General features: G+C 47.2%; 1 protein-coding gene across 3 annotated transcripts in view; it reads left to right on the forward strand.

Moving 5' to 3' along the window:
* CAMSAP2 (calmodulin regulated spectrin associated protein family member 2) overlaps window positions 1–24,934 on the forward strand; it is an 86,807-nt gene that overhangs the window by 25,963 nt on the left and 35,910 nt on the right. For all 3 annotated transcript variants that reach the window (XM_047754530.1, XM_047754528.1, XM_047754529.1), the window contains exons 3-4: window positions 12,769–12,930; window positions 21,129–21,212. In XM_047754530.1, coding sequence (XP_047610486.1) covers window positions 12,769–12,930; window positions 21,129–21,212 — 246 coding nt within the window. The remainder of the gene's footprint in view (window positions 1–12,768; window positions 12,931–21,128; window positions 21,213–24,934) is intronic.

The following is a 24,934-nucleotide window of genomic DNA, read 5'->3' on the forward strand; positions in this document are numbered from 1 at the left end:
GGAATTGTTTTTTAGATTGACTTTCCAGTTGTTCTTTGCTAATATTGGAGGAGTTCCGTTGCATTTTGAACATTGATTTTTGTTAGCTGCCACCTTGCTAAATGCATTTGTCCCTAGTACGGTTTTTGTGGCGTTAGGAGGACTCCCTACATACACAATCGTGAATAAGCACAGATGTACATCTTCCTTCCTGATACAGATGCCTTCCTTTTCCTTGTCTTATTGCACTGCCTGAGACTTCCAGACAGTGTTAAGTAAAAGTGGTGAGACCAGCCATCCTTGCCTTAATTCTGATCGCAGGGAATGTATTTGGTTCTGATTGTTAAGTTTGATGTTAGCTATAGAATTTTCAAGTGTTCTCTAATCACGTTTAGGAGGTTCCCATCCATTCATTCCTGTTTTGCTGAGAATTGTGTGTATGTATGAGTGTTTTAAATCATGAATAGGTGCTGGATTTTGTCAAAAGCTTTTTTTTTTTTTTGCCTCTATCAAGGTGATGTATGGTTCCTGATTTTTTCTGTTGACATGGTTATTGATGTCTAACTGACATTGTTGTGATTAGAGAACATACTTTGTCTGATTTCATTCCCTTAGATATATTGAAACTGGTTTTTTGTCTTTTTGCCTTTTTGCCTTTTCTAGGGCCACTCCCACGGCATATGGAGGTTCCCAGACTAGGGGTTGAATCGGAGCTGTAGCCACCGGCCTACACCAGAGCCACAGCAATGCGGGATCCAAGCCACATCTGAAACCTACCTACACCACAGCTCACAGTAATGCCGGATCCTTAACCCACTGAGCAAGGCCAGGGATCGAACCCACAACCTCATGGTTCCTAGTCAGATTCATTAACCACTGAGTCACGGAAACTCCCAATATTGAAACTGTTCTATGGCTCAGCTTGCCATCTGTCCTGATGCCTGTTTGTTATGTGTATGTTATGAATGTGTATTTCATAGTTCCCATCGTGGCTTAACAGGTTAAGAATCCAACTAGTATCCATGAGGATGTGAGTTCCATCTCTGGCCTCACTCACTGGGTTAAGGATTGGCATTGCTGTGGCTGTGGTGTAGGCTGGCAGCTGCAGCTCTGATTCACCCCCTAGCCTGGGAACCTCCATGTGCCACAGGTGCGGCCCTAGAAAGAAAAAAAAAAAAGAATGTGTATTCTGCTGTTCTTTGTTGTGGTGGTCTGTACATATCAGGTCATTTTGCTTGATGCTTTTCAAGTCTTCCGTATCCTTCGGATTTTCCTTTCACTTATTCTAGTAATTCTTGAAAAAGGACTATTAATAACTTCACGTAATTGTGAATTTCTCTATTTCTCTTTTTAATTCTGTTTTTCATCAAGTATTTTGATTTCTTTCAAGACTTTTCTTTTTTTTCAGAAGTTTGGCTACGAGATACCTATGTGTGGTTTTCTTTATATTTATTCTACATCAGGTTCACTGAAATTTTCGGTTCTATGGTTTGGTTCTGTGTTTAGGTTCGGTGTTTTCTATGTTTCTGCCTCTGGTTTTGGTTCTGTGTGTCACTTCCTGAGGAACCAGCAGACGGTGATCTACAGGAACTAGAGCGTTTCACACTCTGCCGGCAACTTAGGGTGACTGAGGTTCGGCCACTTTTCCCTTTGCGACTAGGAAGCGTTGTGTGGGGGGTGCTCTGATGTGTACCCCATAGTGTCTTTCCCAGGAAAGGGCCACCCGGTGGTTCAGCATCTGTGGGTTTGCTGTGCCCCTGGTCATTGCCGTGTGGTGGTTTAAAAACTGTCATTCCTTCCATTTCTTACCTGGCACTGTCGTGTGAAGAAAAGCTTTCTCTTCCTCCCTTCTCCCCTGGTGACTGTCACCGTGGACTCAGGGGAGCATTTTGTTTCTGGCTAATTGTGTTATAGTTCACTGTTGTCATTAGTCTTTTGCATAGCCCTGTGGGCTCACCCTTGGCCAGTGGGCGCCCCAGGGGCTGGCTCCTGTATCCTGTAGATGTCTCCCCATCCACCTTTGGGTCCTTTTTTCTTTCTGTCACAGCTGTATATTCCAGGCTCACTTTGTGCCTTTCCTGTCTCTGACTTGGAATTAGCCATTTCCTGAAGAACCGTGGGTTTATTTTATTGGGGAGATGTTATTAACCAGATCTGGGCCCAGATGTGTTGATTGTTGCTTTGGTGCTATTGCTTCTAGGCCCTTCTTCAAGATAGGGCTGGGGAGATAAACCCATGTAATCATGTGTCCTTACGACATCCTCCAGTGCGCAATTGGACCAGGACACTCTTGCCCGTCGTCATCTTCAAACGAGCACCTGCCCAGAGCTCCTGCCTGGGGTGCATCCCCAGCCCAGTGCTGCTCCTGGCTGGGGGCAGTTGCATTGCCTGCCATGCCCACATCATTCTGGCTCTGCTGGCTCAGGCCCACGCTCAGCTGCGTCACCCTGGCTTCACCCACCCGCTAGGCTCTTATTAGGATGCGGGCGTGCATCCACATTGCTTTTGTGCAGTTTTCGGTGGAGACTGGGAGCTCCCACCAGGGGGCTGTCTGCCCGGACCCTCCACGTGACCGCCTGGTTACAGAGGGAGCTTTCCGGCCGTCTCCCCAGCCCATGAATTGCCTGTGCTGTTGCTATCACCCCACTTGGTTGATGAGGATAGTGAAGCACGAGAAATCGAGGACCTTGCCCAAGGTCACGTCCTGGGCACAGACTCAAAGTTGAACCCTGGCACTCTGCTTGCTGGTCAGTGGTGCTCCTGGAGCGGAGGGCTCCAGGTGCAGGTGCGGAGAAGCACTGGGAGGGGAGGGTTGGGGAGGGGCAGGCCTGGGACCTCTAGAAGAGGTGTGATTGTGGCCGTGAGCGGGAGGGGCTGTGGAGGCGGGATTTGCCAGGATGCTGTTCTGGGGCTTCTCTGAGGTTGGAGCCAGGAAATGTGTGATTTCTTGATGATGAGCCCGATTTAGAACCACTGCTGCGAGCACTTCCTTTTGTTTACCATGTTTATATGGCTGCTTCCCATCTGTGCCACCGGGCAGAGTCTCAGTTAAACCTGCCGGCCGACCTTGCCTTTGAAGTTAAGTGTGGCTGGAGGAGGTGACGGAGCTGCTCAGGAGAGGTCACTTCTGCCACAGGTCTGGGACGTGCCTCAGGAGAGATGTTGGGGCTAAACTGGTCTCGCATCTACTCCTTTGGCAGTAAAGCTTCGAATCACTTTGGTTCAGCAGTATCATTTCTCCACTGGGTTTGTGATTGTCAGATTCACCAAATGCAAGTGACAGAATGTAAACCAGATGCATAGAAGCAGGATCCAGAACTCTCAGCTGGCCTCTTGGGTTACCCAGTATTTGTTAAATTTAGGCAGCTCAGTATCACTGCGCTAATCGTTACGTGTTGGTAGCATGCTTTTTTTTTTTTTTTAATTATTTTATTTTTCCCCCCCATTGGACAGCATGGGGATCAAGTTACTCTTACATGTATACATTTTTTTCCCCCACCCTTTGTTCTGTTGCAGTATGAGTATCTAGACATAGTTCTCAATGCTACTCAGCAGGATCTCCTTGTAAATCTATTATTCTTAGTTGTATCTGATAACCCCAAGCTCCCGATCCCTCCCACTCCCTCCCTCTCCTGTTGGGCAGCCGCAAGTCTATTCTCCAAGTCCATGATATTCTTTTCTGTGGAGATGTTCATTTGTGCTGGGTATTAGATTCCAGTTATAAGTGATATCATATGGTATTTGTCTTTGTCTTTCTGACTCATCTCACTCAGTATGAGAGTTTCTAGTTCCATTCATGTTGCTGCAAATGGCATTATGTCATTCTTTTTTATGGCTGAGTAGTATTCTATTGTGTATATATACCACCTCTTCCTAATCCAATCATCTGTTGATGGACATTTGGGTTGTTTCCATGTCTTGGCTACTGTGAATAGTGCTGCAATGAACATGCGGGTGCACGTGTCTCTTTTAAGTAGAGTTTTGTCCGGATAGATGCCCAAGAGTGGGATTGCGGGGTCATATGGAAGTTCTATGTATAGATTTCTAAGGTATCTCCAAACTGTTCTCCATAGTGGCTGTACGAGTTTACATTCCCACCAACAGTGCAGGAGGGTTCCCTTTTCTCCACAGCCCCTCCAGCACTTGTTATTTGTGGACATATTAATGATGGCCATTCTGACTGGTGTGAGGTGATATCTCATGGTAGTTTTGATTTGCATTTCTCTTATAATCAGTGATGTTGAGCATTTTTTCATGTGTTTGCTGGCCATCTGTGTATCTTCCTTGGAGAACAGTCTATTTAGGTCTTTAGCCCATTTTTCCATTGATTGATTGGCTTTTTTGCTATTGAGTTGTATAAGTTGCTTATATATTCTAGAGATTAAGCCCTTGTCCGTTGCATCTTTTGAAACTATTTTTTCCCATTCTGTAAGTTGTCTTTTGTTTTCTTTTTGGTTTCCTTTGCTGTGCAAAAGCTTTTCAGTTTGATGAGGTCCCATGGGTTTATTTTTGCTCTTATTTCTTTTGCTTTGGGAGACTGACCTGAGAAAATATTCATGATGTTGATGTCAGAGAGTGTTTTGCCTATGTTTTCTTCTAGGAGTTTGATGGTGTCCTGTCGTATATTTAAGTCTTTCAGCCATTTCGAGTTTACTTTTGTGCATGGTGGTAACATGCTTTTTAACGTTCTCTCTCTTTACTCTCTTCACACATCTGACAAGGTGGGTCCAAGTGAAATGGAAGCGGCAGTTTTGCATGGTCATGAGCAAATGTCATATCAGGAGTTTGATGTCACCTCCCTTGCCAGGCTGCTGGTTGCACTGTTCCATGGGGGGCGGGGGAGGGGGGTGGGCAGAGTGACCTGACTGTTGGATTCAGGTTGGCTGCAGCGTCACTGTGACGCAGGGGCCGTGCTCAGCTCCCCCCGTGGGCTCAGCTAAAATCCTTGCTGCCAGGTGATGCTCTGCCTTTGTTGTTGAGGCCAGTGGTTTTTGCTCCTTGGACCGTGTACTTTTTGATACTCAGAGATTTTTCTTGTCATATAAAAGGACAGATTTTATGTTTGGAAATAAAATTATTTCCTGGAAATTTTTTTTTCTCATACCAAGTATAAAAATCTATCTCAAAGAGATTCTAGCTACTCACATAACAAAGACTATCTAAGAAAGATCATAAATAATTTTTGTTTGTTTTTTGTCTTTTTGCCTTTTCTAGGGCTGCTCCCGCAGCATATGGAGGTTCCCAGGCTAGGAGTCTAATGGGAGGTGTAGCCACTGGCCTACACCACAGCCACAGCAACACAGGATCTGAGCCGTGTCTGCAACCTACACCACAGCTCACGGCAATGCCGCATCCTTAACCCACTAAGCAAGGGCAGGGATCGAACCCGCAACCTCATGGTTCCTAGTCGGATTCGTTAACCACTGAGCCACGACAGGAACTCCCATAAATAATTTCTAAAGTAAATTATATATACCTTTTATCCAGATTAGTTGGAGCCTTAAGAAAGGGAATGTAAATATCTGTGGGAGGAAAATAGAATTAATTGAGCATATTTATTTATTTTTCTTTTTATCATCAGTTCCTAAATAGATGTTTCCTGCCTAAAGTTATGTAGAAGCAAACTTACAGGTTGCTTCTACATGCTAATATTAATAAATAATAATAGATATTATTAAATATTAATAATATTGATAAATATTGATTTTAATAATATCTAAAATACTCCGCTGTCTAGAAAAATAAATGACCCTTCACCTTGACGAACTTATAAAGAGGCTTTGCAGATGTGTGACCGTGGCCTTGCTTGGAGGCCAAGCGGCACCTGAGATGTAATTGACACACCATACAGTTCATCCAGGTGAAGTGCAGGGCGGTGGTTTTAGTCTGCTCAGAGCTGTGTAGGCATCACCACCATCTATTTTAGAAAAGTCTTATCAGCTCAGAAAGAAACCCCACAGCCTTAGTTATTTATCATCCTCTCATCTCCGCACCCCAACCCTAAGCAGCCACAAATCTGACATAGTTGCCCGTGGGCATCGCATATAAATGGAATAATAGAACCGGGTGGGTGGGGGGGGGGTGTGTGTGCATGCCTGGCACCTTTTGTGGCCGGCGTCAGTCTTTGTTCCATTTTATTGCCGAGTTCAATTCCATTCAGGATGGAATGGCTGCATCCTCTGTGCTTATCTGGTCACCAGCTGAGGGGCACTTGGGTTGTTTCTGCCTTTGGGGCTGTTGCAGTAATGCCCACTCTCAAGATTCTGGCAGAGGTTTTGTGTGGACACATGTTTTCATTTCTCTTGGGTCTACACCTAAAAGCAGATGGTCAGATGATAACTGTTTCAGTTTTTGAGCCGCTGCCACACTGTTCCACGGTGGCTGCACTATTTAAAATCCCACCAGCAGTGCTCAAGGGCTCCCGTTTCCCCACATCCTCGCCAATGGTGGTGATTATCTGACTTTTTAATTATAGCCTTCCTGGCAGGAAGTGGTATCTCAGTAGGGTTATAAGTGCTGTTTTACTTGTATCTCCGTGTAAATTAAGGATAAATGAAAATTATGGTAAACCTGTTTATATAAATAAATGATATGCAAAATATTACTTTCTGAATTGGAATTAACCTCCACAAACTATAATCTGACACGTATATGCTGTCGTATCGTTTTAGCAGGATAATTCCAGTTCTTCGGGATGGGCCTGTTACGTCTGTGTCCTCCCATGTCCCCCAGGGCAGCCCGGACATAGTGGTGCGCTGGCCACGCGTCCCCCAGGAGGGCCTGGACACATCGGTGTGCTGGCCACTGCACCAGTGGGCCGAGACCAAGTGTAGTTCAGGAAATGTTTTCTTAGTCTTTTGTTTACATCTGACATAAGAATAGTAAAAGCCATGAAATAGTAGCACTCCTGTGTTAATTAATTTATGCGAGTTGGAGTTCCTTGGTGGCCTGACTATTAAGGATCTGGCGTTGTCACTGCTGTGGTGAGGGTCCCTTCTGTGGCGTGGGTTTGATCCCTGGCCTGGGAACTTTTGCATGGTGCCAGCACAGCCCTCCCAAAAATTACAGCTGATTGATAACCTTCTTACTGACAACACTTAAATGCTCTTCTTTGTTTAATAGCTTTAATATTCATTTCTGATGCAGAAATGTCAGTTATTTTGTCTAGACCCCACTGGTTGGCAATAACAAAAACATAACCCTTTAACGCAGGTCTGGAACCTAGTCTCGGCCTCAGTGAGTTCCCTGGACTCTGGTTTTTTTCCCTCCTTCCCTGAGATACCTAGAAGCCGAGCCAGTCTCACTCTAGGAGGGCATACCCTGTGCTGCCACCTGGCGGTGTCGGTGACAACTGCAGTGCCTCCTGCAACCCCTGGAGCAGGGTCAGCTGGCCTATGGCCTGTGGTGTGGGCTCTGAGCCAGAGTTCTGGTCGAGCCCCTGCCCCATACCTGGCCATGACCTTGGAGAGGTGGCTCGTTTTCTCTTCTATAAAATAGGCTTCATAGTGCATCTCACGGTGCTGTGTTCTGAAGTGAGTTTGCACAAGTGCCGAGAAGCCTGCATGGCCCTCTGCAGGGTGTGGCTGTTCTGCCCTTAACACTTCAGATGGCAGGTTAAATATGTGTATTTTATTTATAGACATAAATTATTCCAAACTGATTGGGTGTAGCCTAAAGTTTATTTTTCACCGTGGATCTTTTCTAGATTCATTCAGTGTATAGTTTCTGTTATACATAATTTTAAGTTTACTTCTATCTCATACTGTAAAGTTAAAGGGTTAAAAAAAATCATGCTAAAATTTGAAGGTTCTTACTTTCAAAGTGGATGAATGTCATATGGAAATAACCATAAGCTCAGCAGTGGAATTTTTTTTTTTTTTTTTTGGTCTTTTTGCTATTTCTTTGGGCCGCTTCTGCGGCATATGGAGGTTCCCAGGCTAGGGGTTGAATCGGAGCTGTAGCCACCGGCCTACGCCAGAGCCACAGCAACACATGATCCGACCTAGCTGTGGTGTAGGTCTGCGTCTGCGACCTACACCACAGCTCACGGCAACGCCGGATCCTTCACCCACTGAGCAAGGGCAGGGACCGAACCCGCAACCTCATGGTTCCTAGTCGGATTCGTTAACCACTGCGCCACGACGGGAACTCCGGAATTTTTTTTTTTAATCTGTTTTGAACTTGGGAAGTAAAGTAATCAGTCAGATGAGCTTTGTTCTTAACATGTAATTACTAATTTTATTTAGTGTTTCCTATTCTACTTTTTGAAGTAAGCTATAGATTTTACATGTATATTTTGTGTACTATAACAAGGTCATTTGTAAGTGACCTTTCTAAGTTTTACTCATTCCTTTCCCATTCTTGTTTTAAGTATGTATATATTTAAGGTGTATAGTACACACGCGTGTGTATACCTGTGTGTGTGTATATTCAGACATTGCGCATGTGTCCGTATCACGGCATCATGTTTTCCACCCAGTATTGAGTCGTGCACATGTTCACCTCTTGTTCAGTAACTTCAGACAGTGAGTTGCTCATTATGGTTGTAATGTTGTTCCTTTTTTGCTGTATATCATACTGGAAAGGTCAGTTCTGTTCGTGCAGCTTTTCTTCTCTGAAATTATACCTGTAGAATAAATTGCCAAGAGAAAGCATCTTCATGAAGAGAAGGTGAATGGTTTAACGGCTCTCGAGAGGTTTGCCCACATGCATTTGTTCAGAAGTGTTGCCCTGTTTAATGCTGTTGAACACTGATCCCTGAGAGCTTTCGTCCCTGAAGCATCGTGCTGGGGCACAGGTGACAGGCAGGTCCTGGCCCTGGGGCTCCAGTCGTGCTGAAAGCCCTCTCGAGTGGCCTGAGCAAAAGGCTGTGCTGGGGCGGATGCGGTGTCCCCTCCGAGTCCAAGGGAGGAAGCGGTGTCTGGACAGTGGCAGAGTGTGAAGATACAGCTTGAATTTAGTAACGATTGATGTTTGGTGTTCTTTCTTGTGATGATGTCTAGTTGTCATTTCCAGAACACGTTTCCTGCCTCACTGGGTGGCTTGACTTCTGCAGCTGTGGACGGACGCGGTGGAAAGAGCGCGCAGGTTCGGACAGACTATTTCAGTTCGGAGCTCCAGCTTCCTCGCGTTAGAAACGTACATGGTGCTTCCTTCAGGGAGTTTCAAGGGTCGTGGAAAGTGTGTGCAGCCTTATTCCCGGAGCCATGCGACACGAGGGGCTGGATGTTAACAAAGAACTTGTGGCACGAGTCAGGCGTGGTGAGAGGAGTCACTGCCCTCGTCACATGGCCTGCTTCCCGCAGGGCCCGTCCTCCTGGTCAGTGCGGCTGGGTTTTCTGTACGCTGCTCCCCGCCTCTGGCCACCCACTTGCTCACTCTCTCGAGTGACCAGCACACCCGCCCCCGGCCTCCCTCAGCCCTTGCAGGTCGCCAGGCGCCGTGTTCGGTGTTGGGATAAGGAGGGACCTTATGGCAGTGCCCCGGCTCCCAGGGGACTCCCTGTCCTCCGGGAGGTCAGGCCTGTCCTGCAGTCGGACTTACTGCTGGTGTAAACCTGTGCTCACTCTAGAAAGAGTGAACCCCTTGGATTGGAAAGGGGACTGGAAAAGCCTCTGCGATGAGGGCGGCAGTCAGACCTCCAACGGGACTTATTCTCTAAGTCAGGAGGGCAACAGAAGCCAGGGCGTGGCGCTCGCAGGAACAGCATGCAGTCTTCTGAGGCTGTTCCGAGTGGAGTGTGGCTGGGGAAGGAAGTGGCAGGTCACAGGGCTAGATGGTAGGTGGGGGCTGGCTGAGAAAGAGCTTTAGTATTTTTAAGGGCTTTAGCCTTTATTATATAGATGATATAGACTTTACCAGAGAATGATAGGATGAAATCTCTGAGTGGGGAAAAGAGCTAGTCCCTAGTTGATTGATTGACTGATTTTGCTTTTTAGGGCCACCCCCGCAGCATATGGAGGTTCCCAGGCTACGAGTCAAATTGGAACTGTAGCCGCCGGCCTATACCACAGCCACAGCAACGTGGGATCTGAGCCACATCTGCGACCTACACCACAGCTCACGGCAACGCCGTGATTCTTAACCCACTGAGCAAGGCCAGGGATCGAACCCGCAACCTCGTGGTTCCTAGTCGGATTCATTTCCGCTGTGCCATGACGGGAACTGCAGTTAGTCCCTAGTTTATAACATCTTCAGAAATAAATCCCAGATGGATTTAAAGTAATAGAAGAGCAGAGGACATGATTTTCTCTATCACTGAGGGGTGTGGGGGGAAGCCTTTTGTAGACATGGGCTAAATTCTGGGGTCGTAAAGGAGAGCATGAGATGGACAGATTCTACCGAGTAAATATTTAGGGGCGTCTGTGCAGCATACTCCACTCTGAATAAAGCCAAAAATCCAAAGACAGGAAGAGCATTTGCTGCCTGAACAACACGGAACCTGTGTACCTAATAAGTAATGAGGAGAGAAAGATGAACACCTCCCAGAGGAAAGGAGGCCAAAGATGCAAGCAGGCAGTTTTCCAAGGAGAAAAGTACAAATGGTTGCTAAACATAGAACGAGGTGCCCATTGTCGTTAATCAGAGAAATGCAAAATCTGAACAAGAGTGGAATTTAACCATCAGCCTGACCCAGGTGATAGACAGTGAGTGGTGGCTCATGTTGGCCAAAATGTGGGCAGACAGGTGCACTGGAAACCTTCTTGGGAGAGATACAAGTTACGGTGACCTTTTCCAGAGGGCAGCAAAGTGATGATTTGTCAAATGTTAGCTCGAGGCTGCGCAGTAGCCCCACAGGGGAAATCACCCTGGAAAACGCAGCGTTGGGGCGCTGTTTGTGGTGCTGAAGGCAGGCAACGGTGTGCGTGTCTCCTTGCCCGCGTGAAGGCACTTCCTGGTGAGAGTGTGAACCGTCCTCAGACCCCGAGTAGGGAGCAGCAATGGGGACAGTACTTTCCGCGTTAGCTCCTTTGTATCGTCTGGGGAGATTAAGGTCCCCACCATGTGACATTTCTATATTAAACCACCCCTCCCAAAACCCAGCAAAGGAGAGAGTAGCACTTCTGGGCTGGGAAGGAGGCTGGGGAAGAAGTCGGGGCCAGGGAATCAGGAGGTTTGCCTGGTTCGGGGTGAGAGCTGGTGGTCTGGACTGGCGGGGGCCGACCAGAGCGGGGAGGGTAGACTGGACTGGACAGACAGCGAGAAGTGGGCTCTGTCCATTGATCGGGCACAGGCAGGGTGACTCTGAAGCATGGATGCCGCACTGCTGGGTGGCCGGCAGCAGCCTGCTCCTGACGCAGGAGGCACAGCCTCGAGGGGAGGTGATTGGTGTCTCAGACGCGGGTCCCCAGCGGCATCTGAGTGCCGTCGGGTTCCAGCTTGTCTGTAGCGTGCAGGTTTATGCTTTCTTAGTAAGGCTTGTCTCCTGCAGCCTTCGGTTCTCCTCCTGTTTGTTGGGGAATAGTATCAACGTGTTAAAATATATAAACAGCAATTTCTAAGTGTGATTTTTTTTTTTTTTGGTCTTTTTTGCCTTTGCTAGGGCCGCTCCTGCGGCATATGGAGGTTCCCAGGCTAGGGGTCAAATCGGAGCTGTAGCCGCTGGCCTATGCCACAGCCACAGCAGTGCCAGATCCAAGCCATATCTGTGATCTGCACCACAGCTCACGGCAACGTCAGATCCTTAACCCACTGAGCAAGGCCAGGGATCGAACCCGCAACCTCATGGTCCCTAGTCGGATTCGTTAACCACTGAGCCACGATGGGAACTCCTAAGTGTGATTTTATTAATTGAAGTCGATTTACAGTATGTTTCAAGAGTACAGCAAAATGACTCAATTAAATGTATGTGTGTATGTATTTCCATTAAAGGTTATTATCAGATACTGAGTATCGTTCCCTGTGCTATGGAGTAGGTCCTTGTTGCTTATCTGTTTTATATGTAATAGTGTGTGCACGCTAACCCCAAACTCCTGATGTATCTCCCTCACCCCTCTCCTTTCCCCTTTGGTCACTGTAAGTTTGTCTTCTGTGTCTGCGGGCCTGTTTCTGTTTTGTAAGTAAGTTCATTTGTGTCATTTTTCCGCGAGTCCGTAGAGGCGACGTTTGGGTGTTTTGTCTTTGTTGTCACTCAGTGTGATACTGTCCAGGTCCATCCATGTCCTGGCTGTTGTGAACAGTGCGGCTGTGAACACAGGGGTGCTCGTGTGTTTTCAGGTTTTAGTTTTGTCGGGATAGATGCCCAGGAGAGGGATGGCAGGATCACACGGCGACTCTATTTTCAGTTTTTTAAGGAGCCTCCTCCGCACTGTTCTCCACAGTGGCTGCCCCTGTTGACATGCCCACCAGCAGTGGAGGAGGGTTCCCTTTTCTCTACACCCCTTCCAGCGTTTACCGTCTGTAGACCTTCTGATGATGGCCGTTCTGATGGATGTGAGGTGGTACTACCTCATAGTAGTTTGGATTTGCATTTCTGTACTAATAGCGATGTTGAACATCTTTTCATGTACCTCTGGGCCGTCTGTATGTCGTCCTCGGAGAAATGTCTGTTTCAGCCTTCAGCCCATTTTTTGATGGTGTGTGTATGCGCGCACGCGCGTGTGTTTATTAAGCTGTATGGGCCGTTTGTACATTGTGGAAATTAATCCCTTGTCAGTCACATCATTTGCAGATATTTTCTCCCAGTCTGTAGGCTGTCGTTTCATTTCGTTGGTGGTTTCCTCTGCTGTGCAAAAGCTTTGACGTTCTCCTAAGAGTGATTTTCACCGTCTGTCCTTGTCTGTGCGTCAGAGCGCTCACGTGGCCATGATGGACGCCCTCATGATGGCTTACGCCGTGGAGATGGTCAGCGTGGAGAGAGTGATCGCCTGTGCCCAGCAGTACTCAGCTTTCTTCCAAGCCACGGACCTGCCGTACGACATTGAGGACGCCGTCATGTACTGGATCAATAAGGTGGGATAGACCAGACTCCCCCCCCCCGGGGGGGGGGAAGGCGCGAACCCCTCCCTGCTCTCTGCTCTGCCCTGAGCATGCGCGTCCCCGAGTTCACACGCTGAGATCGTGTGTTAGGTGATGGTGTTGGGAGCTGAGGCCTCTGGGAGGGTGAATCGGGATGAGAGCCTACCCCTCGTGTGGGGGATCAGTGCCCTTGTGAAAGAGACCACAGAAGCCACAGCGGGAGGACACAGCAGGAGAAGGCCAGGCACACCGCTCTGCTGGCGCCTTGGTCTGCGGCTCCCCGCCCCCCACCGTAGGACGTAAGTGCCGTTGGTGCTTCTGTTGCAATGGCCTGAACGCACTAAGATCCCATCACTCTTTTTGTTTTAAATCGAAATGAAAGCTAAAGTTGTGCAATCTTACTTCAATTTCCCATTCCCTTTAGACCTTGAGGAAAAAAAATACTTAAAATGATGAAAATAGATTTTATGTATTCCACAGTATCTGTAGTTACATCTAATGATTAATCTAGATCCTACCAGATTATTACAGCCTTCAGAACCCTGTGGGTAGAGAACCGTTCACTGCGGTGCTCAGTCAGTGTTTTTTTGCATCCAGGAATGAAAAAGTGTCTCCTGTTTCCAATTAGATGATTTTTAGGTTTGCTTGACTGACTCGCCTAAGATTGTATTGATTGTAGATTTCTCTTCTTGGACATGTTTATGGAACTGGGATTGGTTATTTGTGCTCTGAAGATGCTTCAATTGTTAATTTGTCACTCCCTTTGCCAATTCCAAGTAGTTAGTTCTTTGTCATTCCCTTGCATTTGCGGTGATAAGCCGAGAGGAAGTTAAACCTCATCTGTGAGCCAGACCTGAACAGATTTAAGAGAAGTTACAGCTTTGGGCGTCTGCCCGATGCTCCCACGCGCTGGCAGCAGGAGGCTGCCTGTGGGAGCTCCTACATGGGCTGTCCTTGTGGGCAAGTCCGCAGGGTCAGCCTCCGTGTGGGAGGCCCGTCCGGCACTCCTCCCCAGTCCCTCCCTCTTTCTGCATCTTCAGGGGGCCTCTCCTCCCCCCCTCAGCTGTAAAGAATCCTGGGTGCATCCTGGGACCTTTCATCGTCAGAAACAGCGTGGCCTTGGTGCCCCATTGCAGATTCCCCTCCCTGAATCCTTCCTTCCTGGTCCTGCTCTGGGTAGCTCTGCAGAGCCTCCTGCAGTCCCTTGTCTCATCCAGAGTCCCCCTCGCTGTCCTGGGATGCTCAGCTGCCCCACTGGGACTAGAACAAGGATTCCCCCCCCACCACCCCAGGGTGTTGGTTGGTTCACATTTTACTTAAAATGTAAAGTTTACCACGGTTGACAAAGTGTCATCCAGCCCAGCCCCTGGCTGTGTCCCGTCCCAGGCAGGGCCTCTGTTCCTCTCCCTGCCAGCCGGGGACCACCTCTGGGCCTTTGGATGTGATGTTTGCACCCTGGTGCCTCTGCTCCGTCAGCGCTCAGGCTGGGCGCACCCTCTCCTCGCAGCCTGTCTGAAGCATGTGCTTGGCAAGGCTTACTTTCTCCTCTGATGCTCTGTCTCCTTTACAGCACTGTTCAGAGTCTGTCATTACTGTGCTTATTAAGCATTGAAGAAACCAGAATAATCGCCACGAGGCTGGTACTGTGCCCTCCCTGCTTTTTTCAATTTGGGTGTCTAGACTGGAGCCGTGTTTGGCAGAGAGATGATGTTTAAGAAATCAAGGAGGTTGTTTAAGTTCCAGTATTAGCCTTGGCACTTTAGACCTCTGGAAGTCTGCAGAGAGACGTGGCGACCACTTCTTCAGCATCATCCAGCCTCTTTATGCGGCCGTGTCCACCCTGCTGTTGAGACCATATGATCCAGCCTGAACCTCAGGGTGTGGCCTGTTCTGGTGCCTTCTGTCTCTTCTCTCGCTGTCACATGGCCCTTCTTCAATGGAGTAGATATTGCTCCTTCTGGCTCTTATTTTGGCTCATCCTGACCCAGTTGGCTTTTCTTCTGAATAATGCATCTTCAAGTATTAAAAAAAAAAAAAAAGGCTACCATGGAAAAATGGGAGTAACATGGCTAAAATAGCAGCAGCATTGGCTATAAATGAATTTAAACTTAAAACAGAAGCAAAAAAAGCAAGCTCGCAGAGAACAAGGTGATGCTCAATGGCTGAATCACGCGGGCCACACCCGAACCCTGCAGCCATCGCCTTACGGTACGTGCCCCCGCTCGGGCTCCGTTCCGTCTGTGACCCTCTCTGGGTTCACCCGGCTGGCCTTGTTCTTTCACTTCCTCAGACGCTGAATGTTCCCACCACAGGCCTGTGTTTCACCCTCTGCTGCAGTGCCCTCTTCTCTGGGTCGCTTCCGGGGCTTCTCTGATGCCACATCCCTGCTAAAGTAGGTCCCACTGCCCCCATCTTCTACTCACCTCTTCACTGATCAGTGAATTGCTGCAAATTGCTTTTGGGGGAAGGGTCTTCCCCCCTTTTCCCCTGTTTGTTCCATGCCCCTTGCTCCACGAGGACAGGGACTGTTCTGTATTTGTACCCGCAGCCTCTTCATGGAGTGTCTCACATCCAGTAGACGGTTGCTGAGCGTGTGGGCAGACAAGTGATGCCTCGTGGTTCAGAATATTATGAATGTATGACCCGTTGGCTTTTGGGACAGACTCAGATAAGAACTTTTTTTTTAATCATGAAAATATTTCCAAATCAACAGATGATTAACAGCTGTCTGATAATGAATTAGAAAGTGTTTCTTTTTTAACTTGAAAGAAAGACTTTAAAAGGATAAAAACAAAACCCACAAAAATGTATAAACTTTCCCAGGGGTGGATCCCGTCACGCTCACCCCCTTACCCCCCCCCCCCCATAATTGGTAAGTTAGTCACAATATTTCAAGACCCAGGATGTCATAACTTGAGACACATTTTGCCAGGGCAGAACCTAGGGGTTCCTTTGTCAGGTTGTCCTAGGCCGCTGTGCATCTCCCTCTAGGTCTGGAGAGGGGGTGGGCACCCAGCAGTGGTTCTGACAGCAAGGACCAGGGAATGGGGCACCAGATTGCCAGAAAGACTAGTGCTGGGCGCTGGCATTGTCCCGGCTGACCAGCAGTTGGAGGTTCATGTCTATTTTTTTCTTTTTGTCTTTTAGGGCCGCACCTGCCGCATGTGGAGGTTCCCAGAGTAGGAGTTGAATCAGAACTGCAGTTGCCGGCCTCCACCACAGCCACAGCAACACAGGATCTGAGCGGTGTCTGTGACCTACACCACAGCTCACGGCAACGCTGAATCTTTAACCCACTGAGCGAGGCCAGGGATCGAACCTGCATCCTCATGGATACTTACTAGTCAGATTCGTTTCCACTGAGCCACAGCGGGAACTCCGAGGTTCACGTCTACACCCAGACCCAGAGTGCCCCAGCGGTGGGGAGAGGGTGCTGCTCTGCAGGTGCAAACCAGTGACAGGCAGTGATTGGGGGACGGGGAAGGTGCACTATGTCCACGTGCATATCAGTAGACACAGCAAACGAGGGAACGAAAGAGCTGCAGAGAGTAGGACAGTCTGAAGGACAAAACTAGGAGTTCCCGTAGTGGCACAGTGGTTAACGAATCCGACTAGGAACCATGAGGTTGCGGGTTCGATCCCTGCCCTTGCTCAGTGGGTTAAGGATCCGGTGTGGCTGTTACCTGTGGTGTAGGTCGCAGACGCAGCTTGAATCCCGAGTTGCTGTGGCTGCGGCATAGGCCAGCGGCTACAGCTCCGATTCAACCCCTAGCCTGGGAACCTTCATATGCCGTGAGTGTGGCCCTAAAAAGACCAAAAAAAAAAAAAAAATTGAAGGACAAAACTAAATGCAGGAGTGACTGAATATAAAACATGGAAGAAGAGCCATAGGAAAGAATAAGGTGGCATGGAAGGTGTGTTGGAAAAAAGAATAAAACATAACTTTAGAAATGAAAATGTTTAGTCATTGAAAGAGAACGTTTAAATAGGAGATTCGACAGAGCTTGAAGAGGGGCGTCGGTTAACGAGAAGAAACGACCCAGAGTGAAGCCAGAGAAATGAGGTGGGACCCATGAAATGAGGCCGACGGACTGGAATTCCCGAGAGAGCTTAACGGGGGCTCGGGGTGGGGGGGAGAGACTGTGATTGAAGAGGATGATGGATGAAGATCCTTTACGGAGGTGAAGGATAGAAATTTTCAAATTCAGGAAGCACGGTTTCAACCAGGATAAGTTAAAATAAATCCGCACTTAGATAATGTGGTAATGAAGCGGCAGGAGTCCAGCCTACAAGCCAGTCTCTCGGAGTCCTCTTGTGGCCCAGGGGGTGAAGGATCCGGCGTTGTTGTCCCTGCTGCGGTGCAGGTTCCATCCCTGGCCCAGGGAACTCCAGCGTGCCAGCCGTGGGCTCGGCTAAAAACCGCCACAACAGCAACGGACCGTGTCTCTCAAAGGAAGACCCCTGTCTCTCTCAGTAGACATCCCAGCAGTGAGAACTGAGCCAGAAGACAGCGCACCAGAACCCCCCAAAACGCTAAAGGAAAATCACGCTGAACCCTAGAGGCCTGTGTTTTCCACTCCAGATTCAAGGTATCGGCATGATTTGATCAAAGAAAGGTAGTGTATCATTCAGACCTTTGCAGAAAGAACTCCTGATAGGTTGTACTTTAGGAAGAAAGAAGTTGAAGCTGGAAGAGAAAGCGGGATGTAGGAAGGAGTGATAAACGAGAAACTGATGTGCACACGGGCGATTCCGGGTTACAAACGCCTCCTCAGGTCTAATTCTGAGGCCCTTGAAAAGGAAGAACTGTTTTTCCAGGTAAAGTAACATGAAGGATGAGAGGAGGGGATCTGAGGCTTTAAGCCTGTCTAAGGTTTTTGTATTATTCAAGAGAAAGGGAAAGATACTTACTCTATTTTTATTTCTATTTTTTTTGTCTTTTCTAGGACTGCTCCCGCGGCATATGGAAGTTCCCAGGCTAGGGGTCCAATTGGAGTTGTAGCTACTGGCCTACACCACAGCCACAGCAACGCGGGGTCCGAGCCTCGTCTGCCACCTACGCCACAGCTCATGGCAACGCCGGATCCTTAACCCACTGGGCAAGGCCAGGGATCGAACCCGCAACCTCATGGTTCGTAGTTGGATTCGTTAACCACTGAGTCACAACAGAAACTCCCGGAAAAGATACTAACTCTAGACTTATACTAAGGCAAGGATGCACATGACTGTTTCGTATTTTTCCATGAAAAAATTTAAATAAAAGCAATGTACATTTTAAGATTATTGGCTCTTCAAAAATGAATATGCTATTTTATCGCTTTTTTCTTTATGGCCACACCTGCAGCAAACGGAAGTTCCCAGGCCAGGGATTGAGTCCTGTGCCTCAGCTGTGGCAACACCGGATCCTTGAACCCACTGTGCCACACCGGGAACTCCTAGCACAGTTATTTTGAATGCATGTGCTAGCGCCAGCTGTTCTAGAAATCTCGGGTTCACGGGTCCTGAGCTCATGTTCGGTGGTAAACTGCTTCTGAGTCTGCTCCCCTTCGATGTAATCCTGGAGTTGTGCAAAGGATGTCATGATTCGTTCAGCTTTAGTGGTGGAACTCCCAGGCCAGCATTTGGGCGCTGGTTTAAGAATCACTAAGTTCATTATTTCTGTATGTCTCGTACTTGTCTTGTAGTCTCCCTATGATGGGAGTTAATAAATTATCAACGTGTAAAATGTTCTTATATTCATGAGTTCGGTGTTTCAGCTGATTTATGCTATTCCATCAGCTTCAAGTAGTGGGATTAGGATTTGTCGAAGCCCTTACGGACACGTAGCTCTCTGGTATTACGTTGGGGGTGTACTGTTGCTGAGCGATGGCAGGAGTTTCTATTTATGGAGTGTTAGCCTTTCTCAGTGCATCTTATACATGGTCTCTCTTATTCTCTTATTAGTTGTTTGGTGTAACGATCACCATAAGCCTAACTGCTTAAAGCTTCCATCTCAGTTACTCACCTGTTTTATCCTCAAGTGTGGTCAGTTTCTGTGACGTCACTTTGCCGCGTCCTCTATCTCAGAGTCCCTTGCAAGGTTGCAGTCAAGCTGATGGCCAGTTTGAGGGCGCAAGGGGCCCCCTCCAAGCCCACGTGCCTGTTGGACCGGGGCCTAGGTGTCTCCCTGACTGTTGGCTGAGGCTGCCCCCAGTGCCTTGCTCTGCGGGCTCTGTGCCAGGCAGCTCGGAGCACGGCTGCCGCTTCCTCAGAGCCAGCAGGAGGGAGTCTCCGAGCAAGGAGGACATGCAGTCCACCCTGGGCAGAGGTGACAGCCCGTCACCTCAGCTGCCTTCCATTGCTTAGAAGCCACCAGAGGTCCTGCCCACACTCGAGGGGGTCACTCAGGACCATCTGAGAGCCATAATCCCTGAAACCACTCTAGGAAGTAGGTTTTTTTCAAATTAGCAGCTGAGGCTCAGAAATACCAAGAAATTATTGAAATCATAGCTTGTAAGTCGGGATTTTGAGTCAGACCCTGGACCTTTTCTAATTCTGCTGCCTCTTAACGGTCGATGCTCCAAGATCTTAGTGCTGCAGCCTCACAAACTTAAACACACTGGGAACTATGTCTAGTCACTTGTGATGGGGCATGATCATGTGAGCAAAAGGAATGCATACATGTATGTGTGACTGGGTCACCACGCGGTACAGTAGAAAATCGACAGAACACTCTAAATCAGCTATAATGGAAAAAATACAAATCATTATTTAAGAAAAGAAAACTAAACAAATCTGTGTGTTGGTTAAATCCCTTATAACACCTCAGATAATACCAGGGATAAAGAAGACTCTTTGTAATGATTTATTAAATTGATCATAAATTAAAACTCCTCAGTGTTTTTTTAGTCACTGGAGTGAATTTTAAGCAAGAGAAGTGTGTAGAGAAGTATTGATTTGCTGTGGAGTTACAGCGGCTGATAATGGTATTCATATTTTCCAGAATGCCACCGTTAATTAATTTTAACATTTGTTTATTATTATTGGAATGACCTTGAAATTACTGAGTCAGAATCCAAAATTGTTTAAACTACTCTCAAGAAATATTTTGGAGTTCCTGTCGTGGCACAGTGGTTAAGGAATCTGACTAGGAACCAAGAGGTTGCGGGTTCGATCCCTGCCCTTTCTCAGTGGGTTAATGATCTGGTGTTGCCATGAGCTGTGGTGTAGGTCGCAGTCTCGGCTCGGATCCCGCATTGCTGTGGCTGTGGCGTAGGCTGGCAGGTACAGCTCCGATTCGACCCCTAGCCTGGGAACCTCCATATGCTGCGGGAGCCGCCCAAGAAATGGCAAAAAGACAAAAAAATATATATATATATATATATTTTATGCACCAGAGAGACTATTTCTTGGTCTTCTTGGGCCGATTCGGGCCATTTGAACAAGCTGATAGGAGATACATTAGACCTTCTCCCCAAGAACTTCCCACATGCAGAAGTTTTTCATGTATTTTAACTGTGGCCTTATCAGCATGAAAACCTACTCACGACCCAGGGATATACCTGTGAAATCATAGCTTGAGAATTTGATTCAGAGTATTTCCTATTGATGACAAAAACCATTAATTTTAAGGGAAATTTTTGCTTGCTAGTCCTAAAAGAGATTGTAAGTTTTTGTTTGTTTTGTTTTGTTTTTTGTCTTTTTAGGGCCACATCCGAGGCATGTGGAGGTTCCTAGGCTAGGGGTTGAATCCAAGCTACAGCTGCCAGCCTGCACCACAGCCACAGCAACGCTGGATCCCTTAACCCACTGAGCGAAGCCAGGAATCCTGTGTCCTCATGGACATTAGTCAGATTTGTTTCACCGAGCCATCCTGAGAATGCCGAGATTTTCAAGTTTTTGCTGAGAAAAGTTTTATTGTTTCCTAAGTGTTAAAACTGAAGTGTCCGAGTGCCTTTTTCTTCTAGCCCTCCAGCTCGTTCCTGACACGTGGTAGGTGTTCATCAGATGTTTGATAAAGTTACGAGTTCATTTGAGAATTTCAAACAAAACACCTGTAATACACTTTTTTCGGGTTGGGAAAGGGAAACGTTGATCATTTGACTGGTATTGATAATTGGTATCAGCGCTCTAAACCCAGGCATGTTCAGGTACGTGTTATTTTCTTGTCATATTTGACTAAAAAGTCAAGTGACTGTTTCTGTGTTTTTAAGGTAAATGAGCATTTGAAAGACATAATGGAACAAGAACAGAAATTGAAAGAACACCACACAGTGGAAGCTCCAGGAGGTCAAAAGGTACGTGTTCCTGCAGGGGGAAAGGGGGCCCTTACGAGCCTCTGTGTTCACGTAGGTGTGCGTTTGGGGTGGTGTTAAGTAGTCGCGTTCATCAAAGGATGTGCTGCTCTTAGCGGTCCCCTGGCAAAGCCTCGTCACAGATGCCCCGTAACCTGGATGGAGCTAGAGACTCTCATCCCGAGTGAAGTAAGTCAGAAAGACAAAGGCACATACCGTATGATATCACTTCTATCTGGAATCTAATATATGGCGCAACCAACCTTCCCACAGAAACAAAACTCGTGGATTTGGAGAACTGACTTGTGGTTGCCAAGGGCGAGGGGAAGGGGGAGGGAGTGGGGTGGACCAGGAGTCTGGGGTTAATAGATGCCAACTATCGCCTTTGGAGAGGATAAGCAAGGAGACCCTGCTGGGTCGTGCTGGGAACTGTAGTCACTTGGGATGGAGCATGATAATGTGAGAAGAAGAATGTCTGCCTGTCTGTGTGACTGGCTCACTTGGCTGTACAGCAGAAATTGACAGACCACTGTAAACCAGCTATAATAGAAAAAAATAAAAATCACTACAAAAAATAAATAAAATAAATGCTAAGGAGGTAGACGTGCACAGTGAAGGTTTATCAGATGCTGGTGTTGAGGAAAGATTGTCGGTCACTAGAGCTCAGTTTCCGAGGTCCTTTTGGCAAACGTAATGGTTTTGCCGTCAGTAAAATACATGGAACCGGAAGCAGTCCTCCCGGTATCAGCCTTCTCATGACTTGTATAATAAGACCAGCCTTTAAACTTAAATTCCAGGAGTTAAGTTGTGCACTGGCCATTCTGTGAAGGACCAGAAATGTTAATGTGGTTTTATTCTTTAAAAATTCTTTGAATCAGCTTTAAGAGGTTTCTTCTTTGAAAACGTGTGTGTTTGTTATATACTAAGCCCTAAAGTCTATTTCCCATAATACAGTGCTTCTTAACATCTTTCAAAATGTATTCTAACAAGAGTCCTTTAAACGTGTGGTGTAGCCTTTGAGTTGAGGTATAATTTATATTATTCAGAGATTTTATTTTTCATTTGGATTATTTTAGGTACCTTTACTTGTTTAATTCAGTGAATTTTATTGTCTTTATACTTGGACAGCCATCATCACAACTTAATTTTAGAACATTTCCATCCCAGACCCCAAGCCCATCCCTCCCACGACAGCCTGTCTCCTTGGGTAGCCATAAGTTCTTCAAAGTCTGTGAGTCAGTTTCTGTTCCGCAAATAAGTTCACTGTATCCTTTTTTTAGATTCTACATTTAAGTCATAGCATATGATGTTTGTCTCACTGTCTAACCCCCCTTAGCATGATGATTTCTAGGTCTGTCCATGTTGCTGCAAATACCATTAGTTCATTCCTTTTTCTGGCTGAGTAATATTCCATTGTGTATATGCACCACATCTTCTTGATCCACTCCTCTCTCAATAGACATTTAGGTTGCTTCCGTGTCTTGGCTGTTGTGAATAGTGCTGCAATGAACACTGGAGTACATGTGTCTTTGTGGGTCATGGTTTTCTCTGGGTAGATACCCAGGAGTGGGATTGCTGGATCAAACGATAATTCTATTTTGAGTTTTTTGAGCACTCTCTGTACTCTTTTCCACAGTGGTTGCACCAATTTACGTTCCCACCCACCATGTAAGAGGGTTCCCTTTTCTCCACACCCTCTCCAGCATTTATTGTTTGTAGACTTTTTGATGGTGGCCATTCTGGCTGGTGTGAGGTGGTACCTCATAGTAGTTTTGATTTGCATTTCTGTATAATTGGTGATGTTGAACATCTTTTCATGTGTTTTTTGGCCATCTGTGTGTCTTCTTTGGAGAATTGTCTGCTTAGATCTTCTCCCCATTTTTTTGGTGGGGCTGTTTGTTTTTTTGGTATTGAGCTGCAGGAGGTGTTTATATATTTTGGAGATCAATCCCTTATCAGGCGCTTCATTTGCAAATACATTCTCCCATTCTGTGGGTTGTCTTTTCTTTTTTTTTTTTTTGTCTTTTTTCTATTTCTTTGGGCCGCTCCCGCGGCATATGGAGTTTCCCAGGCTAGGGGTCAAATCGGAGCTGTAGCCACTGGCCTACGCCAGAGCCACAGCAACGCAGGATCCGAGCCGCGTCTGCACCCTACACCACAGCTCACAGCAACGCCGGATCCTTAACCCACTGAGCAAGGGCAGGGACCGAACCTGCAACCTCATGGTTCCTATCGGATTCGTTAATCACTGCGCCACGACGGGAACTCCTGTGGGTTGTCTTTTCATTTTGCTTAGGGTTTCTTTTGCTGTGCAAAAACTTGTAAGTTTAATTGGGTCCCATTTGTGTATTTTTTTATCATCATTACTCTAGGAGGTGAATCTGAGAAGATATCCCTGTGGTTTATGTCAGCGTGTTTGGCCTTTGTTGTCCTCAAAGAGTTTTATCGTACCAGTCTTATGTTTAGGTCTTTAATCCATCTTGAGTTTATTTTGGTGTCCGACGTTAGGGAGTGTTCTCATTCCATTCTTTTCCATCCATGTAGCCGTCCAGCTTTCCCAGCACCACTTCTCGAAGGGCCTGTCCTTTCTCCATGGTGTAAGCACCTCTATGATTATCCAGCACTTCTGTTCATTCTGGGCGAATGTGCTGGTCGTTGATAGTCTGTAAGGAGCAGAGAAAAGCTGAGGGAGAGAGTTGGTTTGTGTAACCCTGACCTCGCCAGGGAGGTTCTACAGATGACCACCTGCGGTTTGGGGATCACCAAGGCTTCCCCCAGTTAGCTCACTGCCCAGCTCCCAAACATGCCACCCATGCGTGGGCCCTCCTTCCCTGTCGGCCTCCCCCAGCTCTGTCCCCGCTGTGTCCCCCAGCCCCTTCCTGGGGTTTCCCTCCCGTTCCTTTCCCTTCCCACAGGAGCTGAACACTTTGCCTTGAAGATGGATTTAATCCTTGCCCCCTAACTCCCACCCCCGTCTCTAATCGGGGATAAGGTTAAGCATCATCCTAAGTTATAGGATCTCCGTAGAAGGCGTGTTTATTATATATTATGATACAGTTCTGTAGTACTGCGTTCACACTGTGAACTAAATGGTGCTTTTATGTGCTGAGTAGAATCCAATACACATCCCTGTGGGAAAAAACGCCATTTGTGTTAGAAACTCAGGACCTCAGGGAAGCAAACCCTGTGGCATCCGGACACAGTTGGGTGCCAGCCCTGACTTCCCTGTGGCACCCGGTCCGTGGGGCTGCGTGCTAACCTCGCCAGGGCTTGTCAGGTGACGGGCGAATGGGTAAGGGGCTGTGACCCTCTGACATCTCAGGGTTAGTCTACATTTTTACTTCCAGCACATAGCCTTTTTGCCTTCATTTGCAAGTGAATTCTGTCCTTTTTCTCACTGTTAAACTCTTTGTGAAAATCGGTGTTAATTTCACACAGTCTTACTGCGAAGTTCCTCACGAATAGACACGCTGCCCCGGCCTGGGCTATGCTATGAAATCACACTCTTAGCTCATGGTGGGATTTTTGGCATTTGAACTGTTTGGTTTGGCTGGAAATATGCTTTTTTTTTTTTGGCTTTTTAGGGCCACACCCCTGACATATGGAGGTTCCCAGGCTAGGGGTCAAATTGGACCTGTAGCTGCTGTCCTACACCACAGCTCACAGCAATGTGGGATCTAGCTGTGTCTGAAACCTACACCACAGCTCACGGGAACACTGGATCC

The sequence above is a fragment of the Phacochoerus africanus genome, chromosome 12 (genome assembly GCF_016906955.1).
Source record: "Phacochoerus africanus isolate WHEZ1 chromosome 12, ROS_Pafr_v1, whole genome shotgun sequence".
Lineage (NCBI taxonomy): Eukaryota > Metazoa > Chordata > Mammalia > Artiodactyla > Suidae > Phacochoerus > Phacochoerus africanus.